The 13,241-nt window shown below is 39.0% G+C and overlaps 1 protein-coding gene across 6 annotated transcripts in view; it reads right to left on the reverse strand.

The window, feature by feature from the left end:
• Window positions 1-13,241, reverse strand: part of LOC143885543 (cuscuta receptor 1-like) — a 38,417-nt gene that overhangs the window by 13,604 nt on the left and 11,572 nt on the right. For 5 of the 6 annotated variants that reach the window (XM_077389765.1, XM_077389767.1, XM_077389769.1 and 2 more), the window contains exon 1: window positions 2,623-3,119. The exons of the other annotated variant lie outside the window; for it this stretch is intronic. In XM_077389765.1, the coding sequence (XP_077245880.1) occupies window positions 2,623-2,998 (376 nt within the window). In that variant the 5' untranslated portion in view covers window positions 2,999-3,119. Of the gene's footprint in view, window positions 1-2,622; window positions 3,120-13,241 lie in introns of those variants that run through there. 6 annotated transcript variants of the gene reach the window in all.

The raw sequence follows: 13,241 nt of genomic DNA on the forward strand, positions 1-13,241 counted from the left end.
TGAATCTACAAGGGTCTTTCCCATCTCATGTCATCTCTATGTTTAGATGACAAGTGTGAAGAGAAATTAAGGAATCTCCTTTAACTTCCACCTACTAAATCAGTTCTGCATCCATAGTGATCAGATCCGATCATTTCCCTAAGCGGTCAGTGGGCCAAGAAAAATAGAAACATGTTCTTTCATGAGTTGGAGTTAACGTTCTGTTTTAAGTGTTTCTTTTCGGCCGATCGGTTCTGAGTTGTTATTGATAAATCCTCATTCATTACAATGTTCCAAGATAGAGTGTGCTGTTTCTCTAAAAATTAAACTTGAATTTTGACCTAAAACACCTCAGTCTATAGAGATTAAAGTTTTTCAGCTTAAGATCCATTTCCTACTCACCTGTTCCACATCACTAATTCTAAATGGAAAAAATCTACTCTTTGATTTTTCACACTGCTTCAACTAACACAGAAATGAAATGGCAAAATGCAGAATACCAGGTAAGTCTCCTTTCAGGTTATTCCCATATAAGAACAATTCTTCCAATGCAGAGAGATTGCTCAGCAGACACGATGGAAGTGCTTCAAAATTGTTGTAGCTAAGATCCAAATATAGTAGGTTTTTCAAACCACATAATCATGCAAGAAATGAGCAAATTATAGTGAAAACAAGCTTTTTACAAATGAGAAAACAAAGAAGAAAAGAATAGATGATGTTTCATACAAATCATAAACATGATTCAATTTCCATCCAAAGCATGTCGTTAGAATATGATTCTATCGACTGTTACTCCACTAAATATTTACTGGAATTTTTGTATGTGTGTGAGTTTGTAAGATTCAATCTAAACTCGATAGATACAACCGCTTTAAGTTTTTCATTTGAATGAACCCTGCAAAAAGGAAGAGACGATGAGAGAATGAGGTGCTGATGACTATTTTTCCTCCCCTTTTATAATAATACTAAAAGAAGGACATGGATCATCATAGTATTCACCGGGGAGCACTCGCCGGTGCCGGAGACCGATGGGAGGAGCATCTCAAAGGTGAGTAGGGTGCCCGTGGGAAGAAAATTCACTAGCATTGATGTCTTGGAGAGGGTTTTTTGGACTCCTTTTGCCATTGCCTTCCTTTTCTGGCCTGTTGCCGGGGCCGACAATGGAGAAGAGGGGAACGAGGAGGGCTCGCTCTGGAGATCGTATAATTTGATTGGAATTCCATCGGTTTGGTCCATTTTCTAGCAAGATTCCGATAACCCACAAACATGGAGAGGATGAGTTTTGAGGGTAATGGGTTGAAAGAGTTCGTTTGTTGTTTGTAGGTGTTGTCTGATAGAGGGGCTTTGGTTCGGTTTTTTTTTTATCAGAGTTTGAATTTGAATTTTTTAGTCTAACGGTTAGTAACTGATAGCCATTCCAAACCTTGGTGATTAGTTACAAATCTTGGGCCCCACCTCTGCCTCAAACAGAAAGGTTGCCAAATACTCTATGAAAAGAGTAGATAACAGCCTTTGAAATAAAATACAAAAATTACACTTGTGGGACTTGATTTTGAGTAAGTCCATAGCCAAAAATTTGGCTTGAAAAGGTGGAAGGTGGATTCAAAGTCTTCCCGGTCTTCGCCACCTCACCGTTCATAAATCCAGACCGTCCAAATGTCTAAAGTAGAAGCTGAGCTCACAAATAAGGGAAAAACGCGTAGTAATAGTGACATCTCATAAAGAGTAAGACCCACAACTATGACAGGAAAGGTCGTCTCTTTTTCTATCCGTCTAACATGGGAGAGTCAAGAGAATACTTCCACTGCGTGCCTCACACTCTAAATAAAGTAGGTCAATTTCGGGCGATGATATTCCACCACCACACACCCCCCCCCCTCCCCCCCCACCCCCCACGGCTGGCTAACGTTAAACGTTAGGATTGAACGTATATGTCACTTTCCCACCATTTGACCTCTCTCTCTCTCCACACACAACAAGAACAGTTGGTGGGCCCAACAGAAACCGTTGGTGGAATGGTGGGCCCATCTTTGAACAACGTAAGCCCCGCCCATACCACACCATAGGATAATCCAAACCGTCCATTTGATGGGCCATAACATAGATAGGTTGCATCCCAAAATATCATTTCCATAGGCTGATCCTAGCCCAACCTCTATAGATTGTAGGGTTGTGATCATCCTATGGAAATGATTTTTGGGGCACAACCTATTTACGTTGTGGCCCATCAAATGAATGGTTTGGATCATTCTATGGAGTTGGTCGTAAAGTAACTTTAAGTTTTTCATTTGAATGAACCCTGCAAAAGGAAGAGACGATGAGAGAGTGAGGTGCTGATGACTACATTTCCTCCCCTTTTATAATAATACTAAAACATATATGGGCCTCATGGCGGGAATGATTGTTGGATACCACTACTTTCAAATTACCATTTGTCCATTGTTGTTTTTGTTCTTTTTTCCTATTGGAGAATTCCAGAAAAATATATAGACGGTGAATCCATTTTAGGTCTTTGTTGAACTAAAAGAAAAACCTGATTTGCTAAACATCCCTCAATATCTTTGAATTGCCTAAGAAAAGAGATTGAGGGTTTTTATGCAATTTGAGGAAGGATTTTATAAAATTGGAGGAAACAAGTATTACCTTCTGGCATAACCCATCCACCGATCTGATTAGAAGTCAAATCTAGTGACTCCAATTCTTTGAATTGGGCAAACAGAGTAGCATTAGGATACCACACTCCTAATGAAGGATCCCTTGCATTGAAAAGGTCGATTCCTATCACACGAGATGAAGAAGTAGAGCATGATATCTCACGATACCATTGACAGCAATCCTCTCCAACCCAATCTTCCAAGACAGGATAAGTAGCATTATTTGGATAGATGTTGATGGAGTCTTTCAATTGCAAGAGAGCTTTTCTCTCTTCCTCCAAACATGCTTGGCCCCCGTAAAACCAGCAACACACACTCACAAACCACAACACCCCAACAATACTATACGCGTGTAAACCCCTCATATTTTTAACAAGTTTATCTCCAAACTAAAAGGTCGGTTGTAGTTTCACTCTAAGCTTAAACATAAATATATATGTAGAGAAGGAAAAGTGGATATCCAAAGTCTTCGCCACCTCACCGTTCATAAATCTGGACCGTCCAAAATGTCTAAAGTGGAAGCTAAGGTCACAAATAAGGGAAAAACGCGTAGTAATAGTGGCATCTCATAAAGAGTGAGACCCACAAGTGTGACAGGAAAGGTCGTCTCTTTTTCTATCCTGTGGACGACTCTCACTCCTAAGAAGAGGATAAGAGAAGGGCGATGATAAATTCGCACCCTTTGTAGGATGATTCGCACCCCTTGTACATGGAAAAAGGTTATAGTTTGCCAGTGGATGCGAATTATCATCTCCCAAAAGATTGAAAATCTTAATTTGTGGGACCTATCATCCTTCGTTGGAAGATGAGACGGTTGTGTCTAGTATCTAGCGTGGAGTGCGGGTCGGACTGTATTTAATGTCTACCAGTGAAAAAGCAGTCTTGTTGATAGAGATTTAAACAACTGTGACAGGATGGTAGGTCAAGAGAATACTTCCACTGCGTGCCTCAAACTCTAAATCACTCATCAATAATTAAAGGATGGTAGGTCTCACACTCATTTTCAATTTGTGTAACCTTTATTTTATTTATTTTCTATTTATTTAAAGAAGATGCAGGTATATATATATTACAAAATGAGAATTAGATCAAAGACACTTTTGGTCAATCTAGACCGTCAAAAAACTACAGAGCTGTCCATGATACTAATCCCGTCAAACCCTACCAATGGATTATCCACAAAAGTGACCGTTAGGATTTGTTTGAATATAGGCTCTGTTCGGATTGCAGGAATTCTTTGATTCTTTCCTTTCAGGAAAATAGAGGAAAATGATATGGTTATGGCTTATTTAGAAAAATATATCATAAATTGAAGGTTTGTTTTTCGCCAAAAATTGAACAGGTTCAAGTTATTTTTTTCATATCAAATCAAACAATGGAAAAGAAGGAAAAATTGGATAAGTGTTTCCCTTCATTTTTCATAAAATTCCTACAATCCAAACCGGGCCATGATGATTTGGTCCAGATTGAACAAGGTAGATGCCAGATGGCATATATATATATATATATATATATATATATATATATATATATATATATATATATATATATATAATTCGTTTGGGTCACCTTAATGTAAGTAGGCTATGCTCCAAAATTCATCCCCTTAGGATGATCCTAATCCTCCGATCTGTATCAGTTTCTGTAATGTAACAGATCCGGGGTTACGATCATCCCGTGGAGATGATTATTGAGGCACAACATATTTATGTTATGGTAATCCAAATGAAGGGTTTGGATCTTTTAACAAAGCAGGACCAACTTTTTTTTGAAAAAGACTCATATCAAGCACAGACATCATATTTAAAATTTAGAACTATGTTTTCATATTAAATTTCCTATTTGTTGAGTTAAACAAAATTTGTATGGGGCCAGGGGCGGAGCCACGTATGTAATAAGGGGGCAGCTGCCCCCCATGAGTTGAGAAAAAAAAACTAAATAAATTAAACCACAATAAGGGGGCAGCTGCTTGGAAAGGTGGAAGGTGAATCCAAAGTCTTCCCAGTCTTCGCCACCTCACCGTTCATAAATCCAGACCGTCCAAATGTCTAAAGTAGAAGCTGAGCTCACAAATAAGGGAAAAATGCGTACTAATAGTGACATCTCATAAAGAGTGAGACCCACAACTGTGACAGGAAAGGTCGTCTCTTTCTCTATCCGTCTAACACGAGCGTCAAGAGAATACTTCCACCGCGTGCCTCACACTCTAAATCACTCATCAATAATTAAAGGATGGTAGGTCTCACACTCATTATCATTTTGTGTTACCTTTATTTATTTATTTTCTATTTATTTAAAGAAGATTCAGGTATATATATTACAAAATGAGAATTAGATCAAAGACACTTTTGGTCAATCTAGACCGTAAAAAAACTATAGAGCTGTCCATGATACTAATCCCATCAAACCCTACCAATGGATTATCCACAAAAGAGACCGTTAGGATATGTTTGAATATAGGCTCTATTAGGATTGCAGGGATGCTCTCCTTTCACTTGGCTGCATTGGTCGTTGGGGGACATGACCACTAAAGTAGCTAACCATGCATATAAAGCCATGCATCATAAAAGAGATTTTGCCAGTCAGTGGGGGCCATGGCACCCCTCATGCTATGTGTGCAAGACCCAAAAGTTCACTGTTAAAATTAAGTTCGACCAAATTGTATTAAAAGCTTACCGTCAGACGTAATCCAAATAACATCTCTTAAGTATGTGATATTATACACAGACTTTGTTGTAGCACATTCAATCATTTTGATAGGCTCCTGAAATTTGCACACCATGTTCTGATAATTTCACTAACTCACATTGTCTTGTACTATTTTACCAGCTGTCAATGGTATCACAATTTCAAAATAGGGATTTGCTGGCGCCCATCGCAGACGGCATTTCGCGGAGAGTCTTTTGCATGAGGGAGCAGCCAGCTCAGATGAATTAAATGAATAAGATGCCCCGCAAAATACATTCTGCGATGGACGCTAGCAAATCCCTTTACAAAAATCTCGTAAAACCAAATTAGGAAATAAAAGACAAGGTAAATTAGTGCAAGTAAAAAGTGCGGAAGTCCCACTGCCAACATCAATATACCTTCTTATAGACTTCATATTTAAAAATTGTGTGTGTGTGTGTGTGGTGGGGTCGGGGGTTATTATTATGTGAAAGTTTTGCTTTGGTCATTTTCAAGAGGAGAAAACGAGACTGTAAACTTTTACACCCATTTTATGGAAAAACAAATTGACCCTAAAACAAATTGACCCACCACCTCCCCATGACCCAAGAATGTTAGTGATTTAATAAATTCGATCTGCTCAGAAAAAAGATCACTCTTTACTTTGAAAGTCTCAATAATTCGATCTGCTCCTCACTTCTGCTACACCAATTGTACCATCTAACACCTTTTTACGAATGAAATGATGCTTGATCTCAATATGCTTTGTTCTTGCATGACAAACCGGATTTGTAGTAAGTTTGAGTGCACTTTGGTTGTCACCAAGAATAGTTGTCGCCTTGTGAATAGGTAAATGAACATTTTCAATCAACCGCTGCAACCAAACACATTTTTGAGACGCAAGAGCAGCGGCCTTATATTCCGCTTCCGTTGTTGAAAGAGATACCGAACCTTGTTTCTTACTGCACCAAGAAACACCCGCCGATCCACACAAAAACACATGACCGGAAGTAGATCTTCAATTATCCAAGTCCCCTCCATAATCAGCATCAGTAAATCCATTCAACACAAAATCAACTCCTCTCTTGTAAAGCAACCCACGAATAATATGCCGCTTCATTCGTGCCTCCGAAAAGGGCTCTTCCGGATCCAATAAAGAAATCTCAGAACAAAGATTCTTGATCTTAAAAAAGAATTGAGAAATAGAGAGACTACCTTGTATAGTATTTGCCAACTCATTCTCCAACATTTGTATACGAGCTATATTTTTCTTGTTGAGCAATCCATTAAGGGTAATCCAAATCTCACTCGCCGATTTACACCCAATGACGTGTTCAAACAAGTCATGTAAAATAGACCTCTTCAAAAGAAATTCAGCCTTGGCATTCTTCATCATCCATGCCTTCAATACATCGGCATTCTCTTGTGTATCTTCTGAAACTACAACGGCATTGCCACAAACAACCTCCCATAAATCTTCTCCCACAAGATAAGACTCCATACATGTTCTCCATATCTTGTAATTTGATTGATTTAGCAACTCAATATCGAGTCCACTAACCCTTCTACTCATATCCATCTTCAAAGCACCGATTGAACTTCTTCACCAAGGAAATCTAGACAAGCACCAACTACCACCCTTTTGGCTTTGATACCATTTGGAGAAAGACAGATTTCACAACACCGGAATATCCGCTTCTCAAATAGTGCAACCGAGGTTTGCACTAGCCCAAGAACAATAGCTAAAAGAGAAGAAGAACAATCACCACAAGATGTAATCCAATATATATGAGAGAAGAACAAAACTACAAGTAGAAAGCTTCAAGAGGAAAGCTTCAACACATAGAGAAAATATGGAAAGATGGTCTTTGCTTCAAACCTAAGCTTGAACACAAGAAAGCTTCAATAGCTTCAATGAAGGTCTAGGTACATAGTGGAGAATCTCCACCAAAATGAAGTTAATGAGAATAGGCTTAGTCAATGGAAAGTAAAGAGAAAATAGCTTAGGTAAGTGTTAGTGGGTATGGGAAAGTGGTGTCATTAATGCTTAGGGAAGTGGTGGGTTTAGAGTTTCAAGTAGGATTTGAATTTGAAATAGGTGAGTAATGAGAAAAGATGGACCAAACATGTGTGGCTCACACATGTGCAAGCTAGGCCAACAAAAGATCAAAATGCCCATGGACACAAAATACATATTTCTCCTCACTATATCTCTCAAAATAAAAGCTACCCAAAAATACACTTTAAAATTTAACATCATCGTCCTTTCCCTTTCCAAACATCACTAACTTTGTTTTCGTAAAACTTGACGGATCCAACTACCTACAATGGGAAGATGAAATGAATTCCATTCTAATCTCCTCTCATCTTTTGGGCCATGTTTACGGTTCCATTGAGGCCCAACCAAAAACAATTGAAAAATACCTTCGGAACCGGTACCATTGCTAACCCGAAATACACAAAATGGCGTAAAACCGACCATTATGTCAAGAGTTGGCAACTCTAACCGAAGGATTGTCTGAACAAATACTGTTGGGTATATAATATAACCCATGTATGTTCTAATATAAGCCCAATAGGTAATGGATCAGGTGTAGTGGGCCCATTTGGGCTGGAGCCCATTAACCTCTTATAACCCTAATGTATCTCTATATATAGGGGCTGGAGGCAACAACCTTGGTATTCCAAAATAGTTACCTTGGGTGTAATGCTTTAAGCATCCTGGCTTAAACCCTAATTACTCTAACAATCTTAAAGCATTAATTTTTTTTAGGGATCGTCTTCAACTCTCTCTTGTGCGATCGTTTTGATCACTCTCGTTAGGGTTTTGATCTCTCGTCTGCTTCTCTCTCTCAAAAACAGAGAACCCTCGTTGGAAATACACAGCTGGGTTATTCAACACCAACAGACGTCTGGGTCACGGTTCTCTCACGCTATTGGAAGAAACGGTGGTGAACCCACCCTCTGCTGCAAAAACGGTGGTCTCTCTTTCTCATTGAAGAAAGCCAAGACTTCATCTGCTGCAAATACGATTTTTGATTTGGGCGTTGGCTTATCTTCTCCACCAGACTCCTACCCTCTCTCAATCGTATTCGTTGGAATCAAGAAGAGAAGCAAAGAACCGATCATCAACGACTTGCTGAAACGATCTGCTGTTCGAATGCTTAGAGCGGATTTCTCGTGGGGATTGGAAAATCTCTTTTTTGATTCAATTTTTGAGGAATTCTAACGGCAGTGGGTGTTTCACGTTTTTTGCAGAACCGATTTGGGGTTTTTTCTCTTCGATTCCTGGTTTTACCAACAGTCTTCTTCTTCCACAAGACAAGGTTTCAAGGTGTGGGTTTCACTCCCACAGAACCGAGTTGGACAGATTTGAGCGTGGGTTTTGACTTCCTCAAAATCTCGTTTTGGGCATGGGAGTCTGCATCAAGAACCGATTATCACTTCTCTCAATTGGGATCCAGATTTGAGCGTGGGTTTTGACTCCCTCAAAATCTCGTTTTGGGCGTCGGAGTATAGATTCCATCGTAGCCGAACCTTTTTTTGGGTAGTTTTGGTTGGCAAAACCCATCTTGCAGACAACACCCCTTTTCTGCCGAAACCCATCATCTCGTCAAAATTGGAATTTGGAATTTTGTATCCAAATCCCTGCTTGTGGCTGCAAATCTTGGTGGGCGAATTGCTTTGGAGGATACAAACACTTGTTGCCAACCCTTGATGGTGCACTTCTTGTGGCCAAATTCTTGAGTCTCTCCAATAAGGTGCACGCTTTCTAATTTTCTTTTCATCTTAATTATACAATGGAAAAGAATGGTATGCCTTTTGAGATGGTCAAACTTCAATCCTTTGGTGGATCTGAGTTTAATTCATGGAAGCGAAAGACTCAATTCGGTCTAAAATATATGAATTGTTTTTACACTGTTTTGAGTACCTTTGCTGAGACGGATGAAGAAGTTGATGAATCTCAATGGCTTAGAGATGAGGATTTCTGCAAAGACTACCTGTTGAATTGTCTTTTAGATCGTCTTGCAGAAACCTATAGTAAATTTAACACTGCTAAAGCAATATGGGACAACTTAGATGCTCAATTCAAGAAGGAGGAGGAATTGTCCAAGACCCATCTTGTGGACAAATTCATGGATTTCAAGTTTCAAGAAGACAAGAAAATCACTCCTCAAGTGACTGATCTAGAGAATTTGAGATCTAAGTTGAATAATGAAAAAATAGTTGTCTGTGATTCATTTCTTGTGGGTGCAATTATATACAAGTTACCATCTGCATGGCACTCTTTCAAAACCGAGATATATCGGAAAAAGGTGCAAGTGAGACTGGATGATCTCAGACGATTCATTTGAATCGAAGATGAGAATCGAGCTAGGAATAACTTGGAGATGGTTAAACAGCAACAATCTGCTGCTAACGCGGTAATATATCCCAAGAAATTTCCTCGGAAATCCAAGTCACCTAAAAGTGAACATCCCAAGTTGGAGGCCAAAAAGACTATCTTTCACAAAAAGAAGGGCAAGTGCCGCAACTGTGGGAAATGGGGTCACTTTGCTGCAGAGTGTAAACAACCTAAGAAGGCTAAATCTGACACACCACAAAAGGAAGCTCATATGATGGTGGGCAGTGCTGTGCCGAAGAATTTTATTGCCATGTTAGGCAATGGTAAGGCCAGTACTTCTTCAGACTGGTGGTTAGATACCGGAGCCACCTGCCATGTTTGCAACTCAAAGAAACTACTTACGGATGTTGTTGGCGTGAAAGAGACCGTTACAGTGGCTAGTGGAGCTGAGGCAAAGGTGACTCACACTGGAACTGCGAACCTGGTCCTTTCTTCAGGTAAAATACTAACTTTAAAAAATGTTAAAGTAGTTCCTGCTATTCAAAAGAATTTAATTTCTATTAGTCTTTTAGACAATGCTGGCATGTGTTCATCTTTTTTGGGTGGTAGAGTAACTTTAACTGTTAACTCTTATTATTTTGGTTGTGCTTTCTTAATCGATGGTATGTATAGACTGAGTTTAGCAAATGACACCGTTAATCAGGTTAGTTCCACTTTGATTGATCCTAAGTTGTTACACACTAGATTGGGACATGTGAACTATAGAAAAATGGTCAAACTTGCTAAAACTTATAATATACCTTTAGATACATCGATTAGATTTGACAGATGTGAAGTGTGTGCACAAACCAATATCACTAGAAAACCTTTTCGTTCGGTTTCTAGGAGCACACAACTTCTTGAGTTAATACATTCTGACCTCTGTGACTTTAAAAGTTTCACTACACGAGGTGGTCGGAAGTATTTAATCACATTTATAGATGATTTTTCTAAATATTGTCATATTTATCTCCTTAAATTGAAAGATGAAGCTTTTGATAAATTTAAAATTTTCAAGAATCGTGTTGAAAATCAATTGAACTTGAAAATTAAGCGATTTATGAGTGATAGAGGAGGAGAATACACTTTAACAGAGTTCAAGGAATTCTGTGCCTCTCAGGGCATAATACTTGAAACTACTGCTACTTACTCACCTCAATCTAATGGCATAGCTGAACGTAAGAACCGGACGTTAACTGAAATGTTAAACTCTATGTTATTGACAGCTGGCATGCCTACTAGCTATTGGGGAGAAGCAGCTTTAACTGCAAATCACATCCTGAATAGAGTACCACACTCTAAGTTGCCCTCTACTTCTTATGAGTTATGGCATAAACATCCTTGTAGATATGACACTCTTAAGACTTGGGGCTGTATTGCTTATGTGAGGATACAAGACCCTAGGAGACCTAAGGTAGGACCTAGAACAAACACTTGTGTTTATCTAGGTGGTGCAGAAGATAGTGCTGCTGATCGGTTTTTGGATCTATCTACCAATTTGGTTATAGAATCTAGAGATGAAGTATTCTTTGAGAATAAATTTCTCAGAGATCATGGTTTGAACCTACCTGGCGATACTGATGGTTACAGACTTGCATGTAGAGTTTGAACAGAATATTTCTGACACCTGTCCTATACTGATTTCTACATCAGCACCTTTACGAGTTTCTGCAAGAGATAGAGTACCCAAGAACTTTGGTGAGGACTTTGTGACCTACCATGTAGAGATTGATCCGTCAACCTATAAGGAAGCGATGAGATCTAGGGACTCTCTGTTGTGGGCAGAAGCCATTAATGATGAAATGAGCTCTCTGTTACAAAATCAAACTTGGCAGCTAGTCGATTTGCCAAAAGGGGCTAAGACTGTGGGCTGTAAGTGGATTTTAAAGAAGAAACTTAATCCTGACGGATCCATAGCTCGGTATAAAGCACGTTTAGTAGCTAAGGGTTATACTCAAGTCAGTGGGATAAACTACTTTGATGTTTACTCACCGGTCTGCCATTTGGCAACGATAAGAATTCTTCTTGCTTTGACTTCTATTGAGAAGTATGTTGTGCATCAAATGGATGTAAAAACGGTTTTCCTTAATGGAGACATCACAGAGGAAATCTACATGAACCAACCTGAATGGTTTGTCATGGAGGGTTTCGAGAACAAAGTTTGTAAGTTACACAAATCTTTGTATGGTCTTAAACAAGCACCTAAATTGTGGCATCAAAAATTTGACAAGGTAGTAAAGAGCTTTGGTTTTCAGACCAGTTACTCAGATAAATGCCTTTACTTTCGTTCTGTGTCGAATAAGGTTGCGATTATTTGCTTGTATGTAGATGATATGTTGATTCTTGGTTCCGATCTCTCAGTAGTGAGTGACGTGAAAACCACTTTGGCTCAAGAATTCGACATGAAAGATCTTGGTGTGGTTGGCACCATTCTTGGTATGAAAGTAAGTTTTGAAAGGCAAGGGATTACTCTTAGCCAAACCCATTATATTGAAAAACTACTTTCTACATGGGGATACAGTGAGTGTAAACCGATTGAGACACCATTTGATTATACCAATAAGCTGATCTCTAATGAAGGAGACAGTGTGAATCAGTTATATTATTCTAAACTGATTGGTAGTCTCATGTATGCTATGAGTTGCACTAGGCCAGACATAGCCTTTACAATTGGCATGCTGAGTCGTTTCACTAGTAATCCTGGCCATGAGCACTGGGATGCCCTTATGAGGCTGATGAGATACCTTAAGGGTACTCAAGGATATGCTCTATGTTATAATGGCCATCCTCCTATCCTGGAAGGGTATTCTGATGCATCATGGGGCTCAGAATTAGGAGACAGTAAATCTACCAGTGGTTATGTTTTTACACTGGATGGAGCCGCTGTTGCATGGAAGTCAAAGAGACAGACTTGTATTGCTCTGTCATCTATGGAATCGAAACTTTATGCTGTAGCTTCTACAGGAGATGAAGCAGAGTGGATAAGAGATCTGATCCTGGATATTCCATTGACCCATTTAAAGACTAACTCTTTAAGTTTGTTCTGTGATAATCAAGCTACAAATACGATTGTGAAAAACTCACTCTTTAATGGTAAGAGGAGACATGTCAGGCTGAAACATGCCACGCTGAATTATCTTCTAGAACAAGGTATTATCACTTTGGTTGATGTGAGATCAAAGGATAATATGGCCGATGCTCTTACGAAGGGACTGAACAAAGATCGAATATTCAAAACTGCGGGGGAGATGGGGTTAAAGACTGTGTAGACGTGTCTTAACCTAGATTCATATTATTTTGAATTTTTCGAATCTCCCTATCTTGGCCAAGATAAGCACTTGATATGTTTCAATGATGTTTACAGTTATCTTTATGTCATTCCACATTTGATGACATGTCCTTCTTGGGAAAGGTTGTCTCATTCCAAACTTGATGATACAGCTTAACTCAATTTGGATATGATGCCTGTAACATTCCAAATGAAACATGGAATGGTTCTTTGTAAAAGAAACTGTTTAGGTCTTGTTCTTGATTGAAACTTGACATTGATGCTTATT

Source organism: Tasmannia lanceolata, unplaced genomic scaffold, assembly GCF_043159265.1.
Source record: "Tasmannia lanceolata isolate RefF3 unplaced genomic scaffold, GAP_Taslan_0.1 ptg000008l, whole genome shotgun sequence".
Lineage (NCBI taxonomy): Eukaryota > Viridiplantae > Streptophyta > Magnoliopsida > Canellales > Winteraceae > Tasmannia > Tasmannia lanceolata.